Raw genomic sequence first — 13,156 nt, forward strand, 5'->3', positions numbered from 1 at the left:
AGAGTCTGCTTGGAATTCTCTCCACCCCCCACCACCCCTCCTCCACTCATATTCTCTCTCTCTTTGTCAAAAACTAAACTAAACAAACAAACAAATAAATAAAAGAACAGCAAACAGATCTCTTTCACTTGTGGTCTAGGCACTTTTCAAACTGCTGCTTCTACACTAGGTCCGAGGACAAGTGAGTCTGCACACGAGCCCTTTAAGAGTGGAGTCTGGGTTCCCTACAGCCCTGTGGCTTTTTCAGACACATGCCCCATTGGTTTTCAAAACCAGATGTTTTGGGGGCTCGTGTCTCTAATGCAGGTCCCAAAGGCTGGGGTGCCTAATGTGGGGCACAAACTCCTCGCTGCACAGGAACAAGCTCCATGTTTGTGAGATCCCTCCCAAATGTGGGCCACCGTGCCAGGGGTGGAGTCTTTGGCAAGACTATGTCTCTGCCTAACCTACCATCTCGACGTGGCCTCTTTATCCATTGTGAAGGAGCTTACTCCAGTAGTTTTCAGGTCTTTTTCGGAGGGAATTTTCCCCTAGGTAGCTGTAGATCTGTGTCTATGGGAAGGGGTGACTTCAGGATCTTCCTACACCACCATCTTGAACAGAAGCTCCCTCATCACCTGGAGCACCAGGACCAAAAGATGCCTCAGATCTTAAAAGAATCAAAGTATTCAATAACTGCTTGTTGATGAATTGATAGTATGACTGTTGAGCATGCTGACATGTGAATCCATTCTCACAGCTGTAGAGAACCGGAAAGGGGGGTGTAGGCATGGGCAGAGAAGTTAGGAATCCAAGACAGGCCTCTTAGGTCTCTACTGATGGGGAATTTACCTAGCAAGCAGTGAACTCTCAGTTGAAGCAGGCCGAGGTCCTCCATCCAGTTTTTCCAATTCCTTGTCCAAAAGGAGTTGCTGAGGTCTATCTTGCTGTGATGCCAGCTTTCTCAAGGTTTGCAGACTAGGCTTCACGTTTTCCTCAACCCTACACATTGGTCCACAGTAAGCCCCATGAGCTGATCAGATACCATTAACCCTGCAGCAGTAGCACAATGCTGGTCCCCAAGTCACCCAGATGTAGCAGGGTGGCTCCAAGCATAGGGCAGCTACTCGCCCTTCCCCACAGTCCTAGCCAAGTCCTCTCTCAGAGCTGGGTCAGCTCCCCCACAGCACAGTCGAGAAGGAGGGGGGAGAACGACCGAGAGGCTGAGCTGTGCAGCATGGACTGCACTTTCACAAAAAGAGAAGCCTGCAGCCACGAAACATCTCTTTTCCAAGAAATGCTGAGAGGGAGCAGGGAGAAAATAAAACACCGAGGCATTCTCAAATGTGGAACCCGCTCAGCCTTTGTTCTTATTTGATGAATGCACCAACCACGAGGCAGATGACAGGCCAAAGAACATTGTTGTGCTGAGAAAGTGTATTTCATCAAGTCCAGCCCGAGATCTCCAAGGAGAGGTAAGTCTGATGAATGATCAGTGCTGGGGAGGACTTCACTAGCAGCCCCACTGCTGCATCGTCTAAACTGGCACTGGGGATTCATAAATGACCTGGAGCTGGCTCTTCCCCTGTTTCTTTCTGCCTCTCTGCCATTTGTGACATTTCACAGGAGAGAAGAGCTACCAAGGCAGGTGAAAAGAAAACTTTAAAAACAAATACATTGTGGGAAGTCGAAATGTTAAGTCCATTGTGCTGCCTGAGAAGGAAAAGTGTAATCTGTGAATCACACAGGCCTGGGTCTTTCTATTTCACATCCGCAGTTAGAAGAGGATGGAGAGAAAGTCTGGGGCTTAGTAGGTGCAGTATTTGCTGGGTGAATGAATAAAAGAATTCCCAGCAGAGGCTTGGATCTGGAGTGACCAGCTGGCTTTCTTAAAGACCTGTCACTCACGGACTCACATTCTTCAGAGACGTCATGAAAATTAGCAAGGGGTACTAAGCAGCCAAGCTCTTGGCAGCTTCTAGAGTGTCTAGCTCTACTTCTACACTCCAGTCGCCCTAGCAAGAGAAACAGTCTGCTCCAAAGCCCAAATTCTGGATTACACTCAGCACGAGCCCCACACACAGGCAAACACAGAGAATCCACCTCAAACAGCACTTCTTGCCCAACAAGATTAAGTGTCCTGTCCATGCCAATTTCCCATGTTGACCCATATGGTAAAGAGGGGGCTGGGAGGGGAAGAAGCCTTTGCTGTCTTCCAAAGATCAGTGGGGTCTAGGGGCACCTTGGTCAGTTAAGCATCTGACTCTTGATTTTGGCTCACATCGTGATCTCATTATTGTGGGATCGAGCCCCACATCAGGCTCCGTGCTGGGCATGGAGCCTGCTTAAGATTCTCTCTCTCTCTCTCTCTCTCTCTCTCTCTCCCCCCTCTCTCTCACCTTCTGCCTCTCCCCTGTGCACACCCATGCTCACTATCTCTGAAAGAAAGAAAGAAAGAAAGAAAGAAAGAAAGAAAGAAAGAAAGAAAGAAGAGAGAGAGAGAGAGAGAGAGAAGAAAGAAAGAAAGAAAGAAAGAAAGAAAGAAAGAAAGAAAGAAAGAAAAAGAAAAGGAAAGGAAAAGAGAAAAAAAGAAAAGAAAAGACAAGACAGAAAGAAAGAAAGATTGGTGGGGTCTATTCCCAAATATTCTAATTCTCCTCCTTCTGGGCACATGAAGGAGGCCACCTTCAAGAGGTAGAGTTTTCCCCCCAACCCTGGAGTTCCGGCTGGTCCTCTGACTTGCTTTGATGAAGCAGCAGATGGATGTTACCCTGTGAGACGTCAGAGCCTAGATCCCAAGAGGTCCCAGAGATCCCATTTCACCTTAAAGGACAGTTTCCCTGAGAATGAGAAATCACATGGGGGAAGAGGGGCCCAGATGAGAGGCAACACCAATCACCAGACACCTGAGAGAGGCTCTCAGACTGTCCAGGCCCTGCAGGGCCACCAGGTGACGGTCACCACATTAATGAGCTTAGGTAATGAGACCAACTGGGCTGGGCCTCAATGGCTAACCCACAGAACTGTGGGCAAATAAAAATGGTTCTGCTAAATTTTGGGGTGGTTTGTTATACAGCAATAAACAATCAATACAAAACTCATCCAGCAAGTCTGTGCAGCTATTCACAAGAATGAGGTCATTCTCTATGCACTGATGTGGAAAGATGGCTGGAGAAGTTGCCAGTCAGTATAATACAATTCTACTTATGGAAATTGTTAAGTTAGTAGGTAGACAGCTGGATGCCGGTCTATCCTAAAAATACCTGGAAAGAATAAAAACCGAAGTATTAACAGTGATTATCTCTGAAGGGCAGGATTATAGGAGATTTTCCTTTTATATAATGCATGTAATGTTCGAATATTATAATGAATCTGTGGGGTTTTTTGTGACAACAACAAAGAAAGGTATATTTAAAAAATTCACCTTGAATTCTGCTACAAGCTGATTTTTCCTAAAACATCCCTTTCATCCTGTCATTCCCCCGTTCAGGGACCAGCACCTGCTCCCCACTGCCAGCCTCCTACAATCTGACTCTCCTCTGGATGACATTTAAGGTGCCCCCAGGCCGGAGCCCTCCTCCCCCTCCCCCGTGTTCATCTCCAGGTCACACCCATCTCGACCTCCACCTCCAAGCCTGCCACCCACCACCGCGACCACTCAAAGAACCCCTTCCTGTGCCTCTCACTATCCCACCCCTCCCACAAGGCCCAGCCCCATCTCCCCTGGGACCCTCTAGGGGTCCTCAGAGAAAGTTCCACCCAGCCCTGCCCTGGATTGGATAGTGTACTATATTATGATCTCCCTGCACTGCAGGAATTGACTGTCCCTCAAGGGGCACCTTCGTAGACACAGGCTGACTGACCACCATCATCTCCAGCTTCTCTAGCTAATAGTGGGAGAGGGAAAGAGCACAGACAGGCAATTCCAACTCCCTTCCCTCTCTGTGCCCACCGGCTGGATGGTGGGTAATGACCCTGGACTAGGGCTTTCTCCCCATGCACCTCGTCTCCACAGGCAAGTGGGAGCCAATTTGCAACGGCTGCTAATTCACACTGACTCATGCCTCCTGGGCTGCTCTAGGGGCTCTCCCTCCCCACCCTCCAGGTCCCACAAGCTGTATTTGGATCCAAACTCTGGCTTCAAACCTAATTGCCTTCCTGGGGGGCCCAACAGCTCTTCCTCCCTCAGGTCCCTGCAATCTGCACGTCCAGTTTTTAAACAAAGCTGTTTAGAATCTCTCAGGATTAAGTGGAAAATTGCAAGCCCAGACCTCTACCTCACTTTCTCTAAAACACAACATGTCATTCTACATGTTCATACAGTCCCATTCAAACCCAGCCAGTCACCCTGCCCCTCTGAGCCCTTCCATAGGGCTTGGCCCTATTGGGGGCTGGAGACTTGCTCAGGCAGGCTCTGCTCCCACTGTCCTTGGCACCGCCACCCCCAGGGCTTGTCGGAAAATATCAGCCCCCTAAGCCTCCGTTTCCACACTGTGGCAGGTGGCCAGGTAAGAGGGCTTAGGCAGGGCTGGCAAGTACTGTGTTCAAGTCTTACACCGCCCTCTAAGGAGGGGGTGTTCCCACCACAGGTAGACAGTGACGTATTGAAAGGGCTCAGGTGGGCCTCTCACCTGAGTCCCAGAACAACACAAGAGAACTCCTTCCCACACAAGCCCACGTGGGCACACCCAGCCACACACACGCTAGGGCAAACACATGCATACTAACCCACATGCACACAGACACATGTGCATGGCCACACCCTGTCCCAGCCTTGCTCTGAGCACCCCCCCCCCCCGAGATCACTTCCCTCACCTGTCCACTGGTCTCAGAGACCCGTCCCCACCCCCAAGCCCTCTCCCTGACTCAGAGCCTGGCACATTTCCCTCACTGGGAGGGGGAGGAGCACGCATGCATGTGCCGCCAGCCACATGCGCCCCGCATGCTGGTAGGAGGTTGTGGGCACGGGTGGGTATACACAGCCAGGGCTCCGGGGGAATTCCCAGGCAGAGACGGGCATTGTTCAGGTTTTACAATCATGTATTTGCTTTAATGTTTCTTTTTAACCTGAGAAACAGCAGTTTTTTGAACTGCATGAAGATGCTATAAGGGTTAGCAGTGGCCTACGCTGCTAAGGCCAAGGCTAAGAACACACCAAGCTCCCATGCCAGAACAGGACCCTCAGCCCTCCTGCAGAGACAGTCAAGCCCCCCCCAGTACGCGAGAGGATCCCAAGGGTTCTGCTGAGCTGTCTGACTCTCCAGACCCCCTGGACAGTTCTCCACTCACATCCTTTCCTATCACAAGGTCAGATATTTGAACAAACACTGACCATTGAGCATAGATATGGTCACAAGACTCTCAAAAAGTGAGTATTCAAAATACAGTTAATTTCCCACCACTGTCTGAGGATTGGGAAGGAAGACTAAGCAGAAAAGAGGTGTGATAAACCCAAAAGCATAGACAGTATTAAACAATAGATACTCAAAAAATAATCTACATTTCACTCCTGAGTATAGACTAAAGCACAGAGGCTGTGACACTCAAAGCCAGCAGAGGTGCTCCTTCTGGCTCTGTCACATTCACAAGGACCTCAACCCAGTTCAGGCTGAGTTTTTGGTTCAGTACGAGGGAAAGGGTTTGGAAGCTGGACTACACCCAGGCAGATATTCTCGCTTCATTATGCTGTGGCTATAACTAAAGTTGAAATTGTCAACTCACCAGGCTGGAGTGCAGCCATGGAAACTTCTAGATCCTAAATGCATCGGGCAGGGGCAGGAGGCAGTTAAAATGAAAGCAGCAGCAGGGCCACCGGCACAGGACGGAAGTCAGGCCTCAAGACCCTGCCACTGACCGGACAGGCAACCATCTCTGTAAACAACCTCCGCCCCATCCCACTTCCATCAGAAACCAGGGCCTCTGTTTTAATCATTAACTTCACTCTTTCCTCCTCCATGTACCTCTAGGCCAGAGGCAGAAAGGACCCTTGTAAGAGGAGGAGGTATTCGGGAAGCCCCAGGACTGGAAGCCAAAACCCCCTCGTCCCACTCAGAAACCACCTTTATCAAAGCTCAAGGAACCTTAGCAAAGGGCGGTCCAGACTCCCATTTTTCAGGTGAAGAAACCAGCCTGATGAAAGCAACTAATCTGCCAAAGGTCACAAAGCCCATTAGAGGCAGAGGCAGGAGCCGGGTGAGAGCCTCCATCCAGGAGCTGGCCATCATTCCAGAGGCTCAACAGCATGACAAGAAACGACACAACCAAAGCCCTGTGAGGCCAAAACCATAGGAAAGGATAAACTTCCTGTCTGGAGGTCCTTCCCTCAGGTCTCCCTCCCAAATGTACAGAAGGACGGTCTTCTGGCTAGAAATGACTGGTGGTGTCAGGGGCCGTCTGTCTCCCCAAGGCTGTGCAGGCCTCCTGGGAAGCTTGCCACCATGTTCTGCCCTGGCAGGACCCCCCAGAAGCAGGCTGCACAGGATCTCCATGATGGGGCAGGCCATACTGTGTGGGGCCAGGAGGCGCTGAGTGGCAAGGGGTGACCTAGTCCTCAAGTCTTTCCCTCCCTGCTGCTTGCTGTCTGCCAGATTGGTTTCTTTGGGCTCAGGCCACTGTGCCTGGCTGCACTGCACAGTCCATCCACAGGCGGTGCTCCAAACCCCACAGCGCAACAATGAAAGCAGACACCCCACCCGAGCCCCAGGGAGGAGGGGGGGAAGACTTAAAATGGGAGCTCCCACATTCCTGCCACAGGAGCCAAAGGAGGGACCTGGAGGTGATTCTCAGGAGCCACGAGAAGGGGCTCCTGGCCTGTGGTAGGAAAAGCAGGCACTGCGGGCTAGGGTCTGAATCCCCGCCTCACCTGCCACTACAGATGTGGTCTTAGGCCAGGCTCCGGCTAGCCCTCAGCCTCAGCTGCGGCCACTGTAACATGGGGGCAAATGACAGCTACCTTGTAGGATTCTTGTGAAAATTCAAGGAGATTTAAATGAAGATTTAATATGACTTCAGTTAAATTCGTCATGGACAGAGTCTGAAACCATGGCTACTGGTGATGATGATAAATGTGAACGCTGGCATCCTAAGTATGACGTGCAAAGTATGGCAGGACAATAAGAGGTCCGTGGCCACTCCTGGGACACCAAATAGTCTCTGCTGCAACTCACAGAGAAAGGAATCTTTGGGCAAGATAAGTTACCAGCCAGCACCATCCTTCCAACCACCACCCCCATCCCCACCCCCATACTGCTGAGTTCTTGGAACGTGAGAGATTTACCAATCACCCAGGAGGAGAAAGCCACAGGATAAAACACACATAAATTAAAACATAAAAAGACCCAGGTCTTTAAGCAGTACCCCCAGGGAATGAATCAGCACCATCCACAAGGACTGCCTTACTGCCTAAGTGGCTTCTGCCTGGCTCCAGTAGGGCAGGGACCTTGACGCACAAGTGCTTGGACAAAGAAGCTATCGGCAAGACCCCAGGAAGCTGTGGGAGCAGAGATTAGGATCCTGGAGAGGGTCCTGGCAGAGGGTGCCCACCCGGAGGGCCAGGGACATTGCTGCGGCGGCGGCCAGGATAGAGAACTATAGAGAACAGAGACAGGTAGGATTGGCCAGATTCCCTCAGATTCTTTTCTGGCCAGCTAGTGGGAGGTCCTCTACCCTGGCTCCCAAGCCTGCTGGGAGGAGACAGGAAGCAGGAAGGTATAGGCCTCTCCTGCGTCCCTGGATTTCCTCCCTGTAATCAAGGTGGCCAGGAAAGAAATTAAGAGGACTACCCCAGCCATCAATCAGAAATAGTGGGGAGGGAGTAACTGTCTCCTTACCCCCAAAGCCCAATTTTAGGAGCTTATCAAAATGCAAAGTCAAAAGCCACGACAGAGAGACATCTAGCAAACATCAGCATACCATTCATTCTATCCTCTCTCCCCAAGAATGACTTTAGACAGTTTATAACACAAAGATTTTCAGAGACCCCATCATACGATAGACCCAGACTGACCTGTTTCTTTGAATTTCCTACAAGCACCTTGGCTGCTGACTGAGGGGAGAAGATCCCAGGATATTCCTGCAGAAAAATAAAAAATTAAGTAATTGCTTTGCTGTGAAGCCACTCTAGGGTGAATTCCGTCCAGCAGTGGCCACTCTTTGGAGAGGAGGCCTCCCATCTAGAACCTAGTCAATCAACAGATGGAGAAAACCAGAAATGGTAAACTGGTTCCAGCTGCTACACCAAGTTCACTCAGCTAGTAGTGGGTGCCTAAAGCATCATACGCAGAACCCAAGCCCTGGCCTGGTGGTTAAGACAGCTGTGATCTATTAGTAATGTCTGCTGTGGGCAGTTACAGAAGGAACAGAATCCATGTTATACATATTTGCCATCTGTGGAGTAGACCTTGGCATCAAGGGCTTAACATTTGTCATTTTGACCACTCACAAAATGACCCGAACTTTCAAGATATGTAAAACTGTTGAACTTTACTGAGACCTGAGTGTAACGCACATCCCCTATGGGGCTGATGTAAAGGAACAGGACATGTTGTTGTTTTCATCTCTACCACATCCAAACTTTCTCTTGTGGAGCAATAAAAACGTGGTGGAAAATGCCCATCAAGTGAGAGAGAAATCTGCAGCAGGAGTTGAAAGGGTAGTTAACTCGGGGTATGAAAATATATACAGGAAACACTTGGCTGTCTGCAGAAACATGACACTGGAGAAAGCCAGGCCCATGTACAAAGACTGCTGTGGATACAAATCTGGCATTCTAGAAGATACAAGATTCATTTCTTGAGGACATCAGAGGTACACACTGTGCCCACTCTGTGATGCTCAGCAGTGAGTAGTGGGCCAGGAAGAACACAGAGGGAGTCAGAATCCACCCCCTGAAGGGGCTTATCATCTACTTGGAGAAATGATGGTGCACAATGGAAATAGTAAATGGCCTTGCACATTCCCAGTCACCCAGCTTAGAATCAGCTTCTGTGCCCCTTCCTCCTCTCCTCACCACCCCCATTCAATTAATTCACAAATGCTCTAACCCTGCTTCCAAAATGTCCCAGGTCTAGCTCCACCTTGCCATTCCTCACAGCTGCCCATTGCTCTCCCCACCATGATTTTCCTCCTTCCTGGGCCCCAGACTCACCCTCCTTAGACCTCGCCCTGCTTCTGCGGCCCCTGCTCGAAAACCTGCCAAGTTCCTATCTCTCCAGCAGCAGCCCAGTGCCTGCAATGGTGGGCACTCAGCTTCTTATGACGGAACGGTCGGACGAATGGATGAGATTCTTTGGCTGTGCATTTGCGGCCACCCACAATAGGCCCACTGTCTACCTGGTCCAGCCTTCTATTTCTCTTCATGCAACCTACTCACCAGCCCACACTCTCAGCGCCTCTCTACAGGCTGATCCTTCCTCCCTTCTGCTCAACTGCAAGCCACTCTTCAAAGTTCACATCAAATGCCACCCGCTGCATGAGGTGCTTCTCCAGAATTGAGGTGGTTAATCTCCTTGTTCGAACTCACATAATACCATGGTCCACTCACTTTGTACCTTAAATTGTCACTTTTTGAACCCCTTTCTTGACCTTTTACTGCATTATACACGCCATGAAAACAAGGACCTTTATCTTTTTCATTTTTGTATCATCAGAACTTAGCACAGACTCTTGTACTATGACACACACACCAAGTGTTGGTGGATTTCACTAAAGAATCACCCCCAGGCAGTGTATAAAAGTCAGGAGAGATGAAGACAGAAAATGCCACAGGAGTTCCAAGGAAAAAGAGGTGCTTTGATGGATGTGTGGACAGAGAAGCCTCCAAGAAGGAACTCAGGCATGAGTAGGGTCTTGAAAGAGGGGGAGGTGGAAGCAGGGAAGAGCAATCCAGAAAGGTGGAACAGTGTGAACTCAACGGACAAAGGAGGAATGAGCAAAGCATGCTTGGGAGATCAGTTTGGCTGGAAAATCAGCATGCTTGGGAGATCAGTTTGGGTGAGAAGGGTGGGAGATAAGGCTAGCCAGGCAGGCTTGGAGATGGATAGGAAGGATGCTGAGTGCCAGACTAAGGTACCTGGATTTGACTCATTCCCTCTTAGTCAGTGAGGATGACAATCACACCAGGCCTAGGCCTTAATGGTAGAAGAAGTCTTGTTTCTCTTGTTCTGAGCATATTAGTCTAGTCTCCTTAGCTAGGTTATAAATAACAACCACCATTTACTGCACACCTGCTGTGTGTGAGGCCCTAAGCTACGAGCTTCACATACATTATCTCATTGCTCCTTCCAACAGCCCTGAGAGCTTCATATTGTTATCCTGGTTTTGCAAGCAGGAAGCTAAAGCTACAAGAGGTGAAGGCACTTGCCCAAGGCTTCACCCACTCACTCACTTACTCACCAATACAGTGGTACTGGAGTTAGACACAGGGATGGGGCCAGCACTCCAACCAGCTACCACAGGCCCCAGGACTTCCCTTTGAAGCCGGGCTGCTTCTTCACAACCCTCCTCAATAACTCCTTAAAGCCAACATTTATTAAGCACATAGCAGGAGCAGAATAAAGCACACAAAGAACGGTGGTTTGGTGGGGGGCGGGGGGGGGGGAGAAATGGAGAGTTATTGTTTAATGGGTGTACAGTTTCAGTTTTGCAAGGTGAAAAAGTTCTAGAGATCTGTTGCACAACAACGTGAGTATACTTAACCCAAATGAACTCTACGCTTAAATATGATGAAGATGATACATTCTGTTATTTTTACACAATAAAAAACTTTTTTAAATAAAGCACACTTATTATTTGACTGATCGGCTGTCCTTGGCATCTTATTTTGTTAATCATCTAACTCAGGAAGAGACTCTAGAAACATTTTAATCCAGTGACCCTCCAAAACACAGAGCTGAAAAGGGGAGGTAACATGTCCAGGGCTGCACAAACAGATGGTGTTAGAGCTAAGATCAGAGCCCAGCTTCCACAGACTTAATAGGGAAGAATGACAGAGACAGCACAGCATAATGCAAAACACATGGCAGGGAGGTGGTCAGAAGCCACAGGTTCAAGTTCTGCTTCCTTCCACCTAATGAGTTCTGTAACCTCAGAGAAGTCATTTATTCTCTCTGAGCTTCATTTTCCTAATCTATAAGAAGACAATTAAAAAGAACATATACTTAACAAGATTAGGTGTGAGTCAAATAAAATTATATACAGCTAATAACGCAGTGAAAGCATTTGACCAACTACGAATTACCTTATAAACACTGGTTATTGTGATTAATACTAAATATCTGTTCATAGATTTAAAGACTAAAATCTGATTTAGTCAGATCAAACAAAAAACAATCCCATTCCATTCTGGTCCACTCTCAGCTGTTCAGAGCCTTGCACATAGCAGGTCTTCAATGAGTGAGTGCAGAACTGAATTACCCTTCAAAGTTTTCTCCACCCCCATCCTGCTCCCTCCCTCACCCCCAACCCAGAGCCCAGCTGCATCAGCCATGCCAGGACCAGGTGGAAGATAGGAAGCCCCTGTGAATGTCTGCCTCCCTGGCTGCATTCCTTAGCTAAATATAAATGATTTGTCCAGTCCATTGTTTGAAATTATCCATAATACCTCGCCTCCCCTCCCCATTACTTACGATGACAAGCTGACTGCACATCTTTATAGCAGAACATACATACAAAACATTCTCTGCGGCTATTTTTAGTAGAGAGAGGGAAGCTGGTGGGTATACAGGGATCAGAGCATGAGTCCTCAGTTTTCTCCACTAGTCCAGGAAAGCTTCCTGGAGGAGGAAATACCTGAGTCACTTCAGAGAAGGGGGCAGCTGCAGGTCAGAAAGACACCCTCACATGAGTGTGCTTCTCTGGACCAAAGGGAGGTGAGCTGCCGCCTTCTAATCCCCATTTTTGGGATGGGGAGGAAAGGTCGACACAACCCGGGAGGCGGGGGGGGGGGGGGGGGGGGGGGGGGGGGATCCCATATTACTCCAATACTTCAAATTGGCCCAGACAGTACACGCATTTGGGGAGAGGTTAGGGAAGAGGCCAATATCTTTTTCAAAAAGAGAACATCCAAGACCGGATCCAGTTCCGAGATACACAAGTACAAACACTGTTCACATAACAAGCCAGTTTCTTGTTGGGACTTTTTTTTTTTTTTCCCCAACCACAAGAAAGTTTTTTAAAGTCCCAAACTTGGATACACAGATGGACTACATCTTGGAACTCGGGATGTGCCAAAGCCCTGTCACTGTGAGTGCCGATCTGCCAGCGGTGGCCCAAGGAGTGGTCAGGGGTGTCCGGCGAAGGGGGGAGGCAGGCAATATCCCAGCCCCGCCCGAGCTCCCGCCCTCCCTGAGGGCGCGCTATAGACTACCCCAAGCCAGTCCACGGAGCCACACCGTCAGAAAGCCTTGACAGCTCTGAGGCTCTCTCTTTCTGCTGCAGCCTACAGCCCTCCCATCCCTTCACTTGGCATTCCGCTGTCCGCTCTCCCGCAGCCCCGTTCCCAAAGGGTCTTCGTCCGAGCCTCTCCGCCTGCAGACCCCTCTTCGCTCTGTTACGGGACTCCGCGCACACACACCCCCTTCCCCGGCCGCTTCCCGCGTCCTCACAGGACGCCTACCCCATCCCTCCCTCGGCTCGCCCACTACCGCCCTCCCGACACCCCTCCCCGGGACGCCCCGGAGTCGCTCCCCTCGATGGAGATCCGGGCCGGGGCTGACGCGGCCCGCCCACAGCGGGCCCGAGCCCCGCAAGGCCGCGCGCTCCCGAGCCCCCGGGCCCGCCGCCCGCCCCGACCGCACTCACCGCGCTGGGGGAACGTGGGGTCCCAGCTCGCTCCCGCTCCCGCACCGCCGCCGCCGCCGCGGCCGCCAGCGGAAACGGGGGGCGGGGCCGGGGGCTCGCGGCGGGGGGCGGGGCCTGCCCGGGAATGGCGAGGCCGCGGGGCGGGGCCGGCGGCGGGGCGGGGCGGGGCCGAGGGGCAGCAGCCCGAAGCGCGAGGGGAGGGGGTCCGGAGCGCGAGGGGAGGAGGGGCCGGGGCCCTAAGAGGGAGCTGGAGCGGGTCCTGGAGGCCGGGGCTTCGGACACCCCCTGGCCGCACCCCAGCGTCCGAGCCGGAGGGAGCCCGTGGTGAGGCCGGGGCCGCGCTGGGCACCGGCGTCCAGGGCCAGGCGTGGCCGCCCTC

General features: G+C 50.9%; 1 protein-coding gene across 4 annotated transcripts in view; it reads right to left on the reverse strand.

The window, feature by feature from the left end:
* TSPAN9 (tetraspanin 9) overlaps positions 1-12,902 on the reverse strand; it is a 204,544-nt gene extending 191,642 nt beyond the window's left edge. The window contains exons 1-2 of one of the 4 annotated variants that reach the window (XM_086714305.1): positions 12,778-12,902; positions 7,985-8,050 (exon numbers count right to left, since the gene is read on the reverse strand). Coding sequence is in view for 2 of the 4 variants with exons in the window: in XM_086714303.1 (XP_086570429.1) it covers positions 5,701-5,719 (19 nt within the window). In the remaining 2 variants the exon portion in view is untranslated. Of the gene's footprint in view, positions 1-5,700; positions 5,857-7,984; positions 8,051-12,777 lie in introns of those variants that run through there. The other 3 variants (XM_086714304.1, XM_086714303.1, XM_086714306.1) reach the window with 3 other exon arrangements.
* Between the last annotated feature and the right edge of the window lie 254 nt (positions 12,903-13,156).

The sequence above is a fragment of the Puma concolor genome, chromosome B4 (assembly GCF_028749965.1).
Source record: "Puma concolor isolate L17-30 chromosome B4, mPumCon1.1.hap2, whole genome shotgun sequence".
Lineage (NCBI taxonomy): Eukaryota > Metazoa > Chordata > Mammalia > Carnivora > Felidae > Puma > Puma concolor.